This window comes from Ciona robusta, chromosome 9 (genome assembly GCF_009617815.1).
Source record: "Ciona robusta chromosome 9, ASM961781v2".
Classification (NCBI taxonomy): domain Eukaryota; kingdom Metazoa; phylum Chordata; class Ascidiacea; order Phlebobranchia; family Cionidae; genus Ciona; species Ciona robusta.
This window is the reverse complement of record NC_143243.1, coordinates 1,865,496-1,885,228: the sequence shown is the minus strand read 5'-3', so window position 1 is coordinate 1,885,228 and position 19,733 is coordinate 1,865,496. Positions and strand designations below refer to the sequence as shown.

The following is a 19,733-nucleotide window of genomic DNA, read 5'->3' as shown; positions in this document are numbered from 1 at the left end:
CGATGACGTCATCGACCAGCTGATTATAACTCGCATAACAGGCATTATATCCAGTCTGCAAAGTATGGCAGGTACACGAGTGACTTTTTTACCACATTTTGGTTATGCACGCTATAATTCACATTATATTAACTAGGATTTCCCAATGTGGCTTGTAAATGCAAGCCTTTTTTGCTGATGGCACGCGCGCGTACATGAAAAGTAACCGTCCTGCACAAGCAAGATCTCGTGATGAACTGCCATATTTTGCAGAATTTCTTTTTTAAACATAGAATTGTCCCAATGTTCAGGAGTGAAAGGGAAAATTTTACAAGTAATTTTTCTTTGCATTTATTAAAAGAAAACAGAAAAAAATAAAGAGGCAATAGGCTACCTCTTAAAAAGTAGTTCTATAAAGAAAACGAAACACAGCAGCTTTTTCTATTAATATTTGAGCCATGAATGTAACAAAACAAGGATTATACACATTAGATTTAAACCCTAACGCCTAACCCCACACTCGTCCTAATATAAGTTATAACAAAATTATCCGTCACCGTGACAAAGTGGTTAGCACGCCTGCCGGTATCCCAGAGGTAATCGGTTCAAGGCTCGTCGCTGCTACCATTGTGGCCATATGTGTCCTTGGGCAAGACACTTTGCTTCAGCCCAGTGGTCACTAACGGGTTGTCCAAATTGTCCACGATTTCGCGCATTTTCAAAGTTAATTTTCGACACGAACGCCCGAGTTTAAAAAAAAATTATACAGCGAGTCAGGAAGACATAAGGAACATTTTGAGACCAAAATTTTCACTGGTCACCAGCGGCAGTATTACCCAAATTATCAGACATAAACAAAAAAAGGAAAAAATGCCCCAAAAAATATTCGCCCACGAACATACATGGTAACTCGTAAGCTGGCATGAGTTGTGTGAAACAGAACACTCGTGTTATAACGACTGTCGTTCTCCGGCCACGCGGAGGTAAAGTAAGTTACATTGATTCATTTATTTATGAGCTGAAACGAACGGGTAGCATACACAACAAAGCTTTTATTTAGTCTACTTGTACAAATAAACTTATTTACAGTAAATACAAAGGTCTCAAAATCACATTTCTAAAGTTTGTACTTCAGGAAGAATATTTACATTTGACCTGTCAAACTTTAAACCTGTTGAACCACGCCAGTCTTTTCGGCAAACCAAAATCGGCGGGAAATAGTTTGTCATTTTAAAAAACTATTCCGATTTTTGTCGACAACATGAAATTGCTAAAAAAACAAATATGAACAAGTTATAACAAGTTATATACAAAACAATCGTTTCATACAAAATAGTATTAAAAAATCAAACTGTTTTAACGTATAAATTGATAACACTTATAGTAAATAGTATTATTAAATAAATAAAACAATAATTTTTAATAAGTATAAGTAAATGAAAGGTCGATGTATATAAATTTACATGTTTAAGTTTATTGTAAAAATTTTACAATAAAATGTATTTTAAACAGCTTGAATTACTTTGTAATTTACGATACGCTTGACTTCCGATGTTCAATTTGTTATTTTGATTCGCAGGAATCAAAGTAAGTTTAAATGTTGTTTACTATATAGGTGCGAAATAACAACAGCCTGAAGACAAAGGCGTTTTAAAATGACTTCTACAGCTGCATTGCAAATCACCATATGGATTACTTTGACCTTGGTTGTCATCGTGAACGGACAGACGTGTACGTGCGATCTTACAGGAGGTGTATGTGAAGTGAATTGTTGCTGTGACGTTGATTGCACGTCGGCAGATATTGCTACGTTTAGTCGGTGTATAGACACGTCGTATGTATTGAACAATCAGAAATGTGTCGTGGATCAAGTAGTTTTTGTGAACAGTATAAGCAGCACTGTGCAGACTCATCAAAACGGATTATTTTGCATCGAAACGGATAACTTTGCGGAGCGAAACAATTATATCAACCCACTGTGTGCAACGAGTAACACTTGCTTCAACTTTTATACCCCAACTTTCACATATGAAACCTCAGCTACAGCAACAACCTTGTCTACCACAGCCTACTACACATCTGGAGATACAATTGACACAATTTACACTGGAAATGTGACCGGACTTTTCAAGATACCAGTTCCATCTGTATCAAATTTGTGTCAGGAATCTTCTCCAGTTGAATATCTGATCAATCAAAGGGGTTCATGTGTTCAGTCAATCATAGATTTATCTATAGAATGCACTACTAATCCTTCATTGTCAGCTTCTTCTTATTTTGCAGGTTTCAAAATTGCTCCAACACGGTCTGCATTCCTGCTAGCAATCAATTCAAGCATATTTGATGACCCAAGTCTTTTGGACATCAATGAAACCTGCATTGGGGTTACTTCAAATTGCAGCTCACTTCCTTCCTATGATACTGGTTTACTTCAGTGTTTAAATGCTGTAACCTCTGCACAATATAGCTTCACTGTTAATGGAACAGGTGGAATAACCGCAGTTGATGTTACGATAACTTTAGCCAACTTAGCTTCAACTAGTTTACCTCTAGCTCAAGATTTTGGGGTAAGTTTTGCTTCTTTAACAACCTCTAGCACTGTAACAACAGCAAGAAGTGGAAACCCAGGGTACATTGTTGGAAAACCAGTAATTTCAGCATTGTATGAAGCTGTCAATCAAACTGTCTCTATGAGTTCTGACCCCAATGTTGGGTTCACTTTGGTCCAACCTGATTCAACTGGTTTATGCAGTAATGTTGCACGAACACCTATTCTGTTTGGGCAGGATTTATCTACAGGTTGCAGGATAACATACACATCAAGTACCCCATGTGATGATATACAACAACTTGCTTTACGTGTTTTAAATAGAGCAACTTTTACAACGAATTCCAACCTTTATGTTGCAGCATTTGGTAATTCAGATATTCAAAGTCTTATTCAGGATATAACGACTCAAGATTGGGTTTTGGTGCAAGAGACTGCACCAGGTGCTCTGACTGGAACAGTAGCTAATGGCTGTAACGGTATTCTGCTTGGTGCCCATTATCAAATCTTATATGCAAATGCTGGATCTATTTCAAATCCTCAAGCCAAAATTATTGGTGTAAGGTATTCATACGATACAAGTCAAACTCTAACATTTGTATGTTTATCCCCGAATTGTGATACGAGAACACAATCAATAGAAATCAAAAACTCAGTTACGTTTCTTGATGTTTCTGAAACCCCAACTACAATATTTAAACAGCGACCCACGATTCAAGCTAAACTACCGAATGATTTCTTTTTTCCGTTTAAAAACTCTGCAACTTCTAACTTGAGTCTCAACAAGTTATTCTTAACATTATTAAGTGTGTTTTTGTGCTTTTTGTTCAGGTAAAATCAGCAAATTATGAGTGTTTAATCTTTAATGTTATGGTTTTATGGTAAAATTTTTTAAAAACTGATTTAAAATTATTGGTATATTATATATATATCTTTAATTTGTGCTGCACAAAAACAGTGACTAAAGATGATAATTATTAAATACACACTTCTTCTGTACATTGTTGTAAGTTAGACCACTGTACCTTTTATCACTTAGTTCATATATCGCTTTTTATAACATGTGTGCTTCCAGAATTAGCTCGCTTATTCCAAAAATTTATATTTTTTTACTTAGAGTTGTGTGCAAAATATTAGTGGCTCAGGTTTGGTGTGTGTGTGCTGTTTAATATGGACCACTTCAATCAAATGAAAAGGAAACTCAGGAAGTCGGTGTCAAGTCCATTGATTGGAAGTGGAAGATGTATCGCTGTGTTCACAAGTGGCGGTGACTCACAAGGTGAATAGAGGAGAAATGTATACACACCTTTGGACTTTTCTATATTCTCTTGTGCACTTATTCTAATTTAAACAAGCTTGACAAAGACAAATATAATCACTAAACACTTATAAATTATACTAATAAGTTTATCAAAGTTAGCTATTTAAATTTACAGTTAAATCAAACAGTTGTGTATAATGGCTTTTTTAGTCTATATATTAAGAGTTAAAATACCAACTACCCATTTTTGTACTTCTTCATTAATAATGCTATCTTCAGTTTGTTCAGTAAATTTTAAAAAATGTACCAACGCGTTACATGAATAATTAATCATAATTTCGGTTTCCTATGACGTAGGAATGAATGCTGCTGTTCGTGCTATAGTTCGAATGGGAATCACTTGTGGGGCGAAGGTTTATCTTATTCATGAGGTATGAATACATATTATTGTAATTACTGTTCCAAGGGTGATCTACAATTAAGATACAAATTATATTGGAAATTCCAAAACTATGCAATGGTGCAGTTTTGTGATTTTGTCATTTAAATTATAAATAAAAATACAGTTCAAATAAGACATTTGAAATTTAACCCATTATCACACACATATAATATACAAAGGGTTCCATGCCATACCATGACACTTTTTACATTGAAAACAAACATAATGATTGGTTTATTCCACCAGGGGTACCAAGGCATGGTTGATGGTGGGGAGAATATTGTTGAGGCAGCATGGGACGATGTATCAGGAATCCTACAAATGGTAACTAAGTTGTACTTTATTACTGTTGTGAATTTGTTAAATGCGTAAAAGACAATCTTGTATCTCAATGGTGAGCATGAATTGTATAAATGCACCATGTATGTATGGTATACAAGAAAACACCCATGTTTTAACTTGACTGTGAGTTTAAGGCATTCATGTTAGTTATAACTTATAAGACAGAGGTGTTATGTTATATTTCCATAATCCTACACGTATTCATATACCATTCATTTTTTAGGGTAAATTGTGACATTGACAGTGCCAGTGAAAATGCGTCTACATGATAATCCCTTCATAAACTCAATAATCGCAAGCTTTATATTGACTTTCAATTCATATTACCGGCTTATATTTACCATCTGCTGGCAATCTCTATCCGCTTATGTTAATTTGCCTTAATTTAAAGTATCTATAAAATATTCTGTAAAAATATCTGTAAAATATTCTGTAAAAATATCTGTAAAATATATCGGTAAAAAATATCAATATCTGTATCAGCAGAAAAATTGGTATCAGTCGGTCTGTAATATTTTCCTTATTGATCCACCACGTAGGGTGGAACTGTCATTGGAAGCGCTCGTTGTAAAGATTTCCGTGAGAGGGAAGGAAGATTAAAAGCAGCATTCAACCTTGTTACGTTAGGAATCACAAATATTTGTGCTATTGGTAATTTTACTTTTGTTTTTAAACTCACTTTGTGTTGAATTAATCTGATTCATTTATGTATCTCACAATTCACTGTATTTAATGACAGCTGGGAATAATTCTATTATTTTTCTGTTTAATGACAAACCTAATACCTATTGAAATAAGTGAGGCGATTGGAACCATGTGTGCTTCCCCCATGTTAGCAGTTATGGTTATTCTCTTACATATGTACCAATTGCTTCCTAGTTACATATTGAATGAATGTAGCTTATTTATCCTCGCAGGCCGGGGCAACCATATTTGGTTGTTCTGTTTCACACACCTTGTGTCTGCTGATGTGTTATAACTTATTTAATTTGTGATTGATTATTTTTGTAATTTGTAGCTGACATTTTAGACAACCCATAAGGTACCATTGGATTTAAAGCAATTGCTGTTAAGTTTTTTTGCCTAAGGCCACAATATGCCTATAATGGAGAATGGTATCAGCGTTTATCCTTAATCTCCTATAGGCCTACTCATTGCTAGGAGCAGACACACTAACCACTTTGTTCTGGCGCCTATGTTATTGAAGTAATAACATAGTAGCTTCTTAATGACGGCCCACTTAATTACAAGGTGGAGACGGAAGTCTTACAGGAGCTAATTTGTTTCGTGAAGAATGGTCCAGTTTGTTGCAGGAGTTAGTTGAAACTGGGAAGATTAACCAAGAACAAGCCACCATTCACAGCCATTTAAATATAGTTGGATTGGTATGTAATATATCTGTGAAACATAAGCTGCATTATAAATCTAGTAAAATGTTTCTGGAAAATTTTTTTTGGCATATCTACATTTTAATGTGAATTTTTATAAAGGCATAAACTAGTGCCAAAATAAAAAAATAAATATGCTAATGGGGCTGTTTTACAATTGTATACTTGTGGCAGAAAGACTAAAACAAATTACTTGGCTTTATTTGCCCTCTTGTACATGTTTATGATGTTTATGCTACAATTTATTAATCTTTTTAAGGATAATACCATCTTTTTACACCTGTGCAGTTATATGGACCATTCTACATAATAGGTAATTATTACATTATGTATATGTGTGTTGTTTTCTAGGTTGGATCTATTGACAATGACTTTTGTGGGACAGACATGACAATAGGTGCTGATAGTGCTTTGCATCGGATAGTTGAATGTGTCGATGCCATCACCACAACAGCTGTTAGTCATCAGCGAGCATTTGTCCTTGAGGTGAGACAGTGAACTTCATGACTTATTTATAACTTCCTCATGCATTAACTTTACATGGTGATTTATACATAGCATATGATGCAGTATTCATGCAATGTAAATGTAAAACAGGTAATCTATATGAAATAGTATTGACAATTCTGTAACATTTTGAAACGTTTAGATCCTGTGAGACTTTTGTAGTTGTTAACAATTTTACATAAAACTGTTTAATGCTCATTATGTTTTGGGACACATCTGTGTCCTTTTCACAGCGCACCTGTCTTCTGCATCAAACATTTTAAGAGACCCCTGCCTAAAGGTCATAACTCATGTTCTAATCTAATCTTAAGCCAGATTAGGCTCATTATCTCAACCCCAGACTGTTTTCATATGTCTGAAAGAAACTTACCTCCTGTTGTGCTCCTGGTGTGCCCTTTTCGCTTCCTTTGTTTACAGCATTGAAAAAAAAAACAGAATTAAGCAGCAAAAACTACTGTACTCAGGTGATGGGCCGACACTGTGGTTACCTTGCTTTGGTAACAGGCTTAGCTTGTGGAGCTGACTGGATATTCATACCAGAACACCCACCTGCTGATGGATGGGAAGAAAAGATGTGCGGCAAGTTAAACAATGTAAGTGATATATCATGGTATGAGACATGGGTATCAACTATCAAACTATGTTATAGACATGGCTTTGCTACTTCATTTTTCTTCACTATCTATAATCTATACTGATTGATTTAACTCATTAATGCAGTGTAAAATTATCATAAGAGGCTGTCCACCCTGCCATTAAAGAATGTTATTTAATCTCTGTAATGAAAATCATATTGTTCAAAAATGGTAGAAACAATGGCAGGGCCATGTTGTAGTTACAATATTATTTGTACTATAAGAAATAACATAAGAATGTAAAATATTGGCAAAGCAACAGTTAATATACATTCATGCATTTTATTAGATTAGGCTGTTGTATGTAGCAACGAATCTGTTAATTCAGAAGTAATGTAATTGAAATAACCAATTAACCTTGGCAAATAATGCATTAGTGGTTGTTAATGCAATGACTTTAACTAGGCGAGGTCTTGGGGGAACAGACTGAATGTGGTGATTGTATCCGAAGGTGCCATCGACTGTCACGGAAATGCTATCACCTCTCAGCAAGTTAAGGAAGTGATTTGTAAACGCCTTGACCTTGATACGAGGATAACTGTGTTGGGTGAGTGGGGTGTGGTATGTGCCGTGTCAATGCGTGGCAAGTGCCATGGTATGTGTCAAGTGCCGTGGTAAGTGACTTGTCAATTTTATGACGCCTTGTCAGATAATGACAAAATACAGCAATCCACTATACAATATTGCTTTCACTGGTTTTGAATTCATATGTTAAGCAATGATAAATTGAACACATCAACAAGCATGAAATATACCTATTACTTTCATACTTAATAATAAAAAAAATATAAAGAAATGAAAGACTTTTATTATTGCATGTCAGAGATAAAATAGTATTTTGGATTTTAATTTAAAAAATATCATAAAAAAATCTTTTGTACCGTAGTACGTGATATATTCATGTTTCAACCAATGCATGTTTTACGTAATGTTATTTTAATATAGCCACACCTTATAAAGTGATGTGTCTCATGTCTAAACAGGAAGCACTTAGCAATACAACCATGCAAAAGTTTCTTCTCTTTCCCTTGCATAAATTATTTAAGTTTCCATTATTTAACGATTAAAATAAAAAAAATGATGAATAATTTATTACTTTAATGTTTTTTAATCAATCAAGAATCAATTGAAGCAAAAATACTTTATGCCAGGTCTTTTTAAAATACTTGGTGGTAGGTCCTTATTTGAAACATAATTTAATTAAAACAAATAAACAGAAAATATTGCATATTGCATATGCTTGAAAAAAGTGTGCATTTTAAAATTTAGGAATATGTGTAAATAAAATACACAATAAGTTGTATATTATTTATAATTTCCAATAAGAATGACAATCTGAATACATGTATTTACTGTTTTAAAATCACAGTTTATAATTTTCTGCAGTATTTATACTTTAAAAGTAATAACATACATGTATACCAGGTCATGTACAACGTGGTGGCTCCCCCAGTGCGTTTGATCGTTTGCTTGGAACAAGAATGGGAGCGGAAGCGGTTCTTGCTCTTCTTGAAGCAACTCCTGAAACACCAGCATACGTTGTTTCTTTGGATGGAAATCAAGCTGTGCGCGTTCCCTTAATGGAGTGTGTGGAAAAGGTGGGTTGTGTTGATGCTTGGAGCTTGTTTATATTTGGCGTGATGGCAATCATTTATAAAGGATTAAAATGTGTGAAAAAATCACCCAAAAACCAACAAAAACAACTGTTCGATGAAAAAAGATCTATATGGTCTCTACATGCTCCTTGTATTGGTTGAATGTTTTGTAATAGATGTTAGAGGCAGGCGAGCTAACCACTTTGCCACTGTGGAGAATTTGTTTTAAATTAGTGTCTCACTAAGTGTGATTGCATTTGAAACATTTATATAGAAGATTTTTATGCTTAATGAATTTCACTGACTTCACTTATACACAAACCTTATCTACTTGTATAGTACATTAGGTTTATTAACCCTGCTGTGGCGTATGGTTTAAAACTTGTTGTTACTGATTTTACATCATGTTGTCAACAAAATAATTGCTTAATTGAAAAAACTCAACATTAACTACATTCCAGACCAAGGAAGTGACAAAAGCTTTGGCTGAGAAAGATTTTGATCGAGCAGCAAGTCTTAGAGGAAGGTAAATATGGCTGTGTTTAGTGTAAATAAAATACGGACAAATCTTACCACATAATCATAACCATATGGATCCATTGTCATATGTATTCTTTACCATGGTGGCCAAACCTGGACTGACAGCTTATGCAAGCCCTCACTGGAGTTTTCTGCACTAAATTAGTAAATATTAAAGTTTTTAAGCTGCATTTGTTTAATAGAATTACTTATTTTACTAATCCCTGCCTACCTTGCACTTTAACAGTATTTTCAATATTTTTTTTTTTAGGACATTTCAAGGAAATTTAGAGATTTATAAAAAGCTTGGTGCAATGTCCAAAGCAAAGGAAGAAGCTACAAAGATATTGGAGGTAATGTATGTTGTAGCATGCTGGTAGTATGTAGGCTTTAATTTAAGCATTATAGTCAGTATGCAGGTATAAATAGGGCTAATGCATTAGATTGGTAAAGGGAAGTTACTAACATGAATTAATCAGTAGTACATAAATTAATATTTCAAAAATATCACTTTTTTGACTGTAATACCTTTTGTGTTTCTGTTTAAAATGCATAGTTTTTATTAAAAATATAGCAATACTTAAAATTACTATCATAGAATTACAATTACCAAGTTGAATTAGAGGTTATATAAATATTTGTGCGTGTGCAAAATATATGGCTAGATTTTTATTGGTATTTTGAGTTCTAAAGGCATTACACAATGTTATCCCAGATTTTGTTAAAATTTAAAAATTGTGGCGCCTATGGTTTAACTTAAAAACAAATTGTCAATGTTCATGCATGTTACCACCTTGTTACTTGAACTACTGAGATATGATTTCAAGTTTTTAAAGCAAATTTCAAGGCATGGTTTTCATTCTATTAAAAGCAAGGTTCTATAATGCACAGTGTTCCAATGGATTTGGGTTTTGGTCAGAGTAAGTCCATTACCCAGTCCATACCGAGGCACGATGTTCATGCATTGCCAATTGCTGTGATATGGATGTCTTATCTTCAAATTCCTATCTTGTTCAATAACCTTGCATATCGCACTAACAACCGTTGTATGAATTACAGTTAACTAGTGAAGGATATGAACAAAGTTGTTCTATAGTAAGTTTTGCATGCGGTAGATGCAACCCTTTGCATGAATCCTAATGCTGCAAATGCAACTCTTGAAATTCACTGTGGCATTTAGCAAATGCCACCATAAAGTTAAAGTCTGTCGTACATTAATGCTAAACATGTGAACAGAATTGGTTGGTGGCCACTTTTAGAACCACACAACTTTAATGCCACAGACTTTTCTAGTGAATTTCGAGAGTGAAAATGATTCTGCAAAAAACATAAAACTGTTCCAATAACATCAAAAATTGATACATTCCACAACTCATGCTGCATTTCAAACTGTTTGGTTGATTCATTTAGGTAATTTACTCCAAAACTCAGAAAATCAACAAAGTAAAATTATCAATCAACTTATGTTTCCTCGCTGGTTAATTCTGTGTAATTTTCAAAACAATAAAATGTAGAAATCTTTAATTATTGCAACTAATGCTTTTGCTTCATAGATGAGTATTGCTGTGTCACAATAGTTCTTTATTATCTAATTCAGCATTCATAAATAGACATGTTTTAAAGTCATATTGGCTATAGTATACACATTAACAATTGGTAAAGGATCACAATCTTTTAGTTGTAATTAAAACTCAACTCAAAATATAACAACTATTTGGAGATATTTGGTTTCGTAGTGTTTCTGTCCAAATACGAACAACACAGTTATAGTCATGTCAAGAAATTAGAATATTGTACCTGACTAGCTATTTTTTATATAAAAGATGTATTTTGTGTCTCTCTCTGCTCTCTGGTAATATGACTACCAGGCAAGAGTTGCATGTCAAAAAATGATTCCGTACCCGTACAAACACAAAAAATACATAAATGAGTTAGTATAACATGTAACAATAACCACAATAACTTTCCTCAACCAACCACTAACTGACAATAAATTATTCATTAAACAGAAACCATATAATGTTGCCATCATGAATGTTGGGGCACCAGCTGCTGGCATGAATGCTGCAGTTCGATCAGCTGTGAGAACTTGTCTCTATAATGGATACAAAGCATTAGTGGTTCATAATGGATATGAAGGTCTTGCAAATGACATGGTAATTAACTTAAATATTTGCAATATACGTTTATATTTTGTAATAATTTTAAGATACTTGAATGGCCGGGTAAAACAATTAATATAATACAGGCTTGTGGTGACCCGCCACATGTGTGCGTCAAACCATTCGTTCGTTATTTCTGTATAAATATTATGTCTCATATTCACTTCAGGCTAAACATTTAATTTAATAACTTTAATTCAATATTACCAGGTGGAAACATACACTTGGAAATGTGTCGCAAACTTTGTGGCTGCTGGTGGCTCAAAACTTGGAACAAAAAGGTGGGCTATGTTCCTTCTAATACTGTGTTTAACTATTAAAATCTAGCCAAGTTTAGTCTTGACAACAGGTCCATATAGCGCTACAGTGTGGGAATGTTTTACATTCATTATAATTAATATAGCAGTGTATGTGCATTGATGCTGTTACACTGTGTATGCTTCTATAGTTTCAGTAAAGTTACATGAAAATATAATACATTGTTTTATAATTTATTAAATATAATGCATGGTGGTCGACAACTCTGACAGAAATGCCAGATCACCTGGTGTACCTCGCTATATAACCTCAACTTTGCCCCTTTATATTAGAAACATAATGTAAATAATAATCTTGTTGAAACTTTTCTCTTCAGCTCCATATGTGATTTCTATTATATTAATTACATTTCTATGTTTCCAGGACCCTTCCCTCTCAATGCGGTTTTGATAAAATATCTGAAATAATCAACAAGAGGAATATTCATGGCATTATCTGCATTGGTGGTTTTGAGGTATTCTAACTTAATGTTTAATTAGTTATTCTTAGTGATAAAAGGTCTGTTATACAAGTTACATCCAATATCTTTATATTAGCCAGATTTATATAAAGAATAACTGGTCTTTCAACATAGTATGAGCTTTTGTGTTTAAAAAGTAGTTCTACATGCAGCATTAACTTCCTCTTTTACCTCTAGTTTAAATATTCAAGATATTTTTGACTGTAAAAGTTAACTTTTATCAAAACCTGTGGCAAACCAGGCAGTCCAGGGTGCCATGGAATTTGAGGAGGGTCGTAAAAACTACCCAGAGTTACAAATTCCCCTTGTGTGTATCCCATGCACAGTGTCAAACAATATACCGGGCTCCGACCTTTCTATTGGGACAGATACGGCCTTAAATATGATAGTAGAGGTACATGTGGTGCACTATGTGCTAAGCGTGCACTGTGTGCTTTGTGCTGATTCTGGTATCTGTGCACCTTGTGCTTATTGTGCACTATGTGCTTACTGTGCACCTTACAGCTCTTTTTGATATATCTAACTGTAGCATGGCTTTATCAGCTTGGGGTTTTAAAGTTTTTAAAACCTTTTTGATTTTTCTGTTTGTTAAAATGATGGCGACATAATGTGGAAAAATCAGTTATTCAAAATTAATCTTAATCAAGTATGTTAAAGCTTCACTGTTAAGTCTGTGGTTGGCCAAAGTACTTTTCATGCTCAGTATACCCACCACATTACCCCTCATTTAATGATAGGCATACCATGGATCATTAGAAATAAAAGAAGCATCGCAAGCATACCCCGCACTACAAATACCCTTGATAGTGGTGCCTGCCACTTTGTCAAATAACGTTCCAGGGACAGATATTTCCATTGGAAGTGACACGGGCCTTAACAGTGTCTGTGAGGTGAAAATATTTTTATTTCAACAAAAACGAAACGTAATTGGTATAAATTAAACAATGAATCCACCTGGTTAGATGTATGTGACTGGCTGGCCAGAGCTTACATATTAACTACATAACTTTAACTTATTCAAATTTTTCTGGATATAAAAATCACCAAACTGATTCCCAGTCTTAACAATATATCATTTACTTTTTATTGGCCTTATTATGTTTATATATAAGTTCTAATCTCTGTTCTATATTCATGTTATATGATGTCCATGCATGGTTAGAATGCCGTATTTAATTTTTATGGTGTACAAGAAATAATAATCCTGAAACAAGCCAGCATGCTGATTTACATGTTGTTTACTGTTGTTCTTATTTTAAATGTGAATTAACTTTATGTTGCACTGCTGTTGGAACAATGAGGCATGCACTGCACTTAATAGATTATATTTATAAGTTTATCCCTTACTTTTTATAGCAACCCTATATTGGCCATATACCATACAGATAGTACCACATAACACATTATATTCTGCATATTGTTCAATGCTGTTCTACAATCTATCACATAGCTTCTAAAACTTTGTATGTTCACAACACACTTGAATCCTCTGGATCTGTTTGCTGTGTACCTTAACCCCTTATACAGCCCACTGTTTAAAAAACTCTAGCCTTCAATAACAGTATATAAGTTAATAGATGATGTATGGACCAGAAAATCTATTTACTTATATATTACTTTATTCCTAATAGCAACAACAGCAAAAAAATCAATGATAATTCCTGAACATAGATTGTAAAATAGCATTGTGAAATGTAAAATAAGAAAATTTCGTTTAATGGGATCACCAAACATCTACACATATATTCTGTTGTTGCATATCTCTAATTAAAATGTAATAACTTTGTCTATTAAAGACATGCGACAGAATAAAGATGTCGGCCAGTGGAACGAAACGTCGAACCTTTGTCCTTGAAACAATGGGAGGGTATTGTGGTTACCTAGCAACCATGTCCGGGCTCGCTGCAGGTGCGGATGCAGCTTACATCTTCGAGGAGGAATTTACCATCAAGGATCTTCAAGTTGGTTGGATGTGATATAAACCTTGTACTCACTGTCCGGTTATATCTTCTTATATTATCTTCCTATATAGAAGACATACAGAGAAGTGGTATTTGTACACCGTATGCTCACCGCCAATATATAACATAAGTGACACAGATGGTTGATTCAAACACCTTATGACTGCTGAAGTGCTGAGTTATAACGTGAATGTCTTTTTTTACATCATACACATACGGTGTATTCATACACCTCATGCTCACTGTCGAGTTATAACATGGGTGTCTTATTATACACCATACATACAAGGTGTATTCATACACCTCATGCTCACTGACGTGTTATAACCTGGGTACACATGATGTGGAATTCACCCAACACTCACTGTTACAACATACATTCAACCCAATCTTAAACCTTTCCCAGAAAAACATCTATCATCTCCGTAACAAGATGAAAGGAAAGATCCAGCGAGGTTTAATCCTCAGAAACGAAAAAGCAAACGATAATTTCTCCACTGATTTTGTGCATAGACTTTATGCTGAAGAAGGAAAGAATGTGTTTGATTGTAGGGTTAACGTTCTTGGACATATGCAACAGGTTTGGAGGAGTTTTGATGTAATTTTTATATTTTTTTTAATCTTGGGTAAAGTTTATTACTTGGTATATGAGAAGAAGTTTAGGCTAAAGTATTGTGCATAAAATTTTATACATCAGCTTATTCCCTCACTTAGTACTTACAAACACAAATCATTTTTTGCATAGAATATATTGTATGTACTAACTATTACCCACAGTAACATACATGGTAACTTTTTAAGTGGGCACAAGGTGTATGAAGCAGGACATTCATTTTAATTTCTACATTGTCCTGCCACTTCATTATTAATGAGCTACATCTATTCATTACAGGGTGGGGTCCCTTCACCATTTGATCGAAACTATGCCACAAAATCTGCGGCAAAAGCTGCTTTCTGGATTCTTGATAAGATTGAAAACAACCTTGTGGATGGTGAGTAGAACGCAACTGGCACAGCGGTTAACATATCTGTCTAGAACCGAGAGGTTACATGTTCAAAGGCTTGACATTGCTACTACTGTAAGCGTATGTGTCCAACTAAAGATTATTTGTTGCAACCTAGTAGTCCCAAATGGATTTTTTATTCATACATTCAATTTAATAGCGATGTGTTGTACAGGAAAGGTAGTCTGTAATTCACAAGATTCTGTCGTTCTGCTTGGAATGAGACGACGACAAATGCTTTTCCAGCCAGTTGAAGATTTGAAAGCAGACACAGACTTCAAGTAAGATGTATTTAAATAGTTTATATTTAGAAGATTTGGGAAACCTTCCAATCATGTCCTACATTGCTACAATGGTAAGGACCACAGTATAGGAAGATAATGAACCTGTAAATGGCCTTGTGCTTTTTGTTATAAGAGGGTACAGGGTTGAAAGCTTAATGCTTATCAAATTACCATCATAGTTGGTGTGTGTCGCAAGACAAAGAACAAAATTGCTCCAATCCAGTGCTCACTAATACGGTGTTCCAAGGACTTAGACAATAAAAAAATCAAGCATGTCTTAAAGGGTTCATCCACCTGCACTACTTAACGCTAAAACTCCTTTGTTCTAGGCACAGAATTCCCAATCAGCAATGGTGGATGCAGATTCGACCTTTGCTTCGTATCATGGCACACTACCAAGATGAAACTGCCGTTTATGAATCTGATGTTTAATTTGCACGGATTTTATCTTCCCCTATATTGTTCTTCCTTAATTAAACAAAACGTCTCATCCTTCAGACTGCTTACAACATTATACACTGTAATTTAAATGCGTTTCACGGTTTGTTTGATCTTAAGTTTTAAATGAAAAACATGATATTGTAAACTACGTGGTGTTGCATTGTACCTTTAAATTTAGGTATATTTATAGATTGTGCTAGGGCGTCTGTAAGTTATAACATGGTTGTTTTATTGTCCTTATTGCAGAAAATTATGAGTTACGAAATCATTGTCCAAACCAAGAGACAACCAGTAATGCTATATCAGTGTTACATATAAAAGTGCATACTGAGTGTGAAACGTCACCGTGTTAATGTGTTATTAACGACTTAGCTCGCCACGAGTTCTCTGATGAATGGGCACGTGCCATTATTAACCGCTTGATGAAGATGAAATGTTAATACGCATTATATAGGCCTAACTTATAAACTTGCTTTAAATTGTAAACTACCTTGTCATTAAATTTTCTCAAATGTCATTCGTAAGACAAGTAACCATACAGAAGAAAACAAGTTATTAATGCAGAGTGTTTATTTATATATTAACAACCAAAAGTCGGCATTTATGTTCGATGATTTATTAATCCAGTTTGGCTTGCTCAGAATCCAAATGATCCCGAAGCATTTCTATCAAATGATCTTGGGCTGAAACGACACATTTATGTGAATGGTTTTTAGGGATTAAAGAGCTTAAATCGGAACCGGAAAACGAACGAATGTAACATATTTATCTTCCCGTGGAGGGGTAGCGACAGTAATTGTAACATCGGTGTCCTGTTTCACACACCTCGTGCCACTTACGAGCAACACACATAAAAAAATCTGTATTTCTACCCTTGCTAATAACAATACCTATTTTTGCTTCGTATTAGCTGGAAACAAGTGGTTTTAAATGCGTACAAAAGTCATAACTTACCGATATCTTCCATTTGGTTCTGCATATATGCTCTCCATTTCCCGGCAGCATTTGTAGTTTCGGTTAGGACAAGGAGTCCGATGACAAGCAAGAGGAGAAGCGCTGACTTATTCATCTGCAGAAACAAATATTAGTCACAATAATGCGCAAGTAATTCAAACCAACCACTCACTTTGTTGACTTCTGAATGAAGAGATGATTTCGTACCAGAACTCGCCGCTTTTTATAACGAACTTGGTGTAAACATTTCCGGAACGCTTTGATTATAAAGAAGAAGTTCTGTTGTTCCATGAAATTTGAAACGTTTTCAAAGTATCAGTGTATTGTCTCTGGTTTCGGGTTCTAGGCTATATCCCCCCAGGCGTTTTCCCACCGGCGATTTCCCCCCCGGCTACTTCCCCGCCGTGACTATTCCCCCCCGGCTACTTCCCCCCGTGACTATTCCCCCTTGACTATTTCCCCCCGGCTAATTCCCCCCCGTGACCATTCCCCCCGGCTACTCCCTCCCCTGACCATTTCCCCACGGCTAAACCCCCCCGTGACCATTCCCCCCGGCTATTTCCCCCCCGGCTATTTCCCCCCCGGCTATTTCCCCCCCGTGACTATTCCCCCACGGATATTCCCCCCCGTGACCATTCCCCCCCGGCTATTTCCCACCGGCTATTTCCCCCCGGCTATTCCCCCCCCCGGCTATTTCCCCCCCGTGACTATTCCCCCCCGGATATTTCCCCCCTGTGACTATTCCCCCGGCTAATTCCCCCCGTGATTATTCCCCCCGGCTATTTCCCCCCCGTAACTATTCCCCCAGGCTATTTCCCCCCGTGACTATTCCCCCCGGCTATTTCCCCCCCGTAACTATTCCCCCAGGCTATTCCCCCCGGGACTATCCCCCCCCGGGACTATTTCCCCCCGGCTATTTCCCCCGAGACTATTATCCACGGCTAACCCCTAACCCCTAACCCCTAACCCCTAACCCCTAACCCCTAACCCCTAACCCCTAACCCCTAACCCCTAACCCCTAACCCCTAACCCCTAACCCCTAACCCCTAACTCCTAACCCCTAACCCCTAACCCCTAACCCCTAACCCCTAACCCCTAACCCCTAACCCCTAACCCCTAACCCCTAACCCCTAACCCCTAACCCCTAACCCCTAACCCCTAACCCCTAACCCCTAACCCCTAACCCCTAACCCCTAACCCTAACCCCTAACCCCTAACCCCTAACCCCTAACCCCTAACCCCTAACCCCTAACCCCTAACCCCTAACCCCTAACCCCTAACCCCTAACCCCTAACCCCTAACCCCTAACCCCTAACCCCTAACCCCTAACCCCTAACCCCTAACCCCTAACACCCTAACACGATGGTCACAGGGGGGAATAGTCATGGGGGGAAACAGCCGGTGGAGGAACAGTCGGAAGGGAAATAGCCGGGGGGAAATAGCCGGGGGGAAATAGCCGGGGGAAATAGACGGGGGGGAAATAGCCGGGGGAAATAGCCGGGGGAAATAGCCGGGGGGAAATAGCCGGGGGGAAATAGCCGGGGGAAAGAGCCGGGGGGAATAGTCACGGGGGGAATGGTTACGGGGGGAACTAGCCAAGGGGGAAATAGCCGGGGGGAATAGTCAACGGGGGGAAATAGCCGGGGGGAAAGGTCACGGGGGGGAACTAGCCGGGGGGGAAATAGCCGGAGGGGAATAGTCTTGGGGGGAAATAGCCGGAGGGGAATAGTCACGGGGGGGAAATAGCCGGGGGGAAATAGTCTTGGGGGGGAAATAGCCGGAGGGGAATAGTCACGGGGGGGAAATAGCCGGGGGGAAATAGTCATTGGGGGGAATTAGCCGGGGGGAAATAGTCATTGGGGGGAATTAGCCGGTGGGGAAATAGCCGGGGGGAATTAGCCGGGCGGGAAATAGCCGGTTACGCTGGTTTCGTGCATTAAGGCATTAGTCTGTAGTTGCACTAATGGTCATACACTTAACGGTTGATCAAATAGACACTTGTTAATTTGTTAGGCCTACAAGTGTTCTTAATTAATATTGTTGTCTGTCGTATAACTTGGTGCGAAGGTTGGAAATAGTTTGCGGCATTTATCGTTAGACAGGCGGGCAACTACGACGCCAGGCTCATAATGGATTGTGTTTCGAAGGATCCCCAAGCCATCCTGTGTGCGATCGTAAATTTAATCTAACTTCTTGTATGGACCAAAGGTATGGACGAGTTGCCAACAAGCCCAATGGCGAATCAACGACATATTGCTCACCAATGCTTATTGTGGTTCTTGCCTTGAGTGAGAACTAATTGTAAATAACGAGAACTAAACGTATCGACAACTTATCGGTCGAATTGAACATCATTTTGTAATACTGATTCTCTCATTCCATATGTCCGTAAGTTTACTGTAAAATATTCGTAGTTTGTTGGTTTGCTAATCTAATCTTAATGGTTGGAAACTTGACTTTCTAGTAGCCATAGTGTAACTGCAATGCAGCAGAAATGCCGACTGCATTTGAACTGTAGTTAGTCAGAAACATTAATCAACGTAGTCAGACATAAAAGGAAGTTATTAAATTAAAGCCTGACACCACGTACACATTACATAAACAAATTGTTTAAATGACGAATGGTTAGCGTAATTAACAATAGCACCGCAGATCTTATTGGGAGTGGGCTGACTACTATATATCACAAATAAGCAAGAATTGAATCGTGTCTAAATTTGAATAAAAACTTGTTTAACTAGAATAATATTCTTTTTCGCTCAACAGTAGTTTTTGTTGGTGTTCTTTGCCATGTCTGTGAGAACCTTTGGAGATATAACTTGGGGGAAGTAACAAAGGCATTAATAACTCGGGACGCTGAGATTAAAAACTGGTCGCCCTGTGGTTAACGCCCCGCCGTAAAAAAGACCTCACTGGTATAAAATAAAAATAAT

General features: G+C 36.7%; 2 protein-coding genes and 1 long non-coding RNA gene across 8 annotated transcripts; 2 read left to right on the top strand and 1 right to left on the bottom strand.

Annotated features, from left to right (window-relative positions):
- The first annotated feature begins 1,469 nt into the window (after window positions 1-1,469).
- On the top strand, window positions 1,470-3,645 carry LOC149730699 (tectonic-3-like). The gene has a single exon (XM_089884455.1). The coding sequence runs from the start codon at window positions 1,635-1,637 to the stop codon at window positions 3,360-3,362; it is 1,728 nt and encodes a 575-aa protein (XP_089740581.1). The 5' UTR covers window positions 1,470-1,634; the 3' UTR covers window positions 3,363-3,645.
- Window positions 3,646-3,672: 27 nt separating this feature from the next.
- Window positions 3,673-15,991, top strand: LOC149730698 (ATP-dependent 6-phosphofructokinase, muscle type-like). Of its 6 annotated transcripts, XM_089884438.1 has the most exons (22): window positions 3,673-3,806; window positions 4,146-4,219; window positions 4,477-4,554; window positions 5,112-5,223; window positions 5,824-5,957; window positions 6,312-6,446; window positions 6,932-7,060; window positions 7,508-7,649; window positions 8,528-8,700; window positions 9,159-9,223; window positions 9,488-9,569; window positions 10,276-10,311; window positions 11,226-11,372; window positions 11,589-11,659; window positions 12,060-12,150; window positions 12,398-12,550; window positions 12,894-13,046; window positions 13,953-14,117; window positions 14,524-14,697; window positions 15,010-15,109; window positions 15,297-15,402; window positions 15,735-15,991. In XM_089884438.1, exons 1-22 carry the CDS (start codon window positions 3,698-3,700, stop codon window positions 15,835-15,837), a joined length of 2,532 nt encoding a protein of 843 aa, XP_089740564.1. In that variant the 5' UTR covers window positions 3,673-3,697; the 3' UTR covers window positions 15,838-15,991. The 6 variants fall into 6 exon arrangements, with proteins under 6 accessions (XP_089740564.1, XP_089740565.1, XP_089740567.1 ...); XM_089884439.1 differs by lacking the exon at window positions 10,276-10,311; XM_089884441.1 differs by lacking the exon at window positions 12,398-12,550.
- On the bottom strand, window positions 15,848-17,144 carry LOC149730697 (uncharacterized). Its single transcript, XR_016385674.1, has 3 exons — window positions 16,973-17,144; window positions 16,801-16,915; window positions 15,848-16,529 (listed from the first exon to the last, which is right to left on the bottom strand). It is a non-coding gene; the product is annotated as an uncharacterized LOC149730697 (long non-coding RNA).
- Window positions 17,145-19,733: the final 2,589 nt, after the last annotated feature.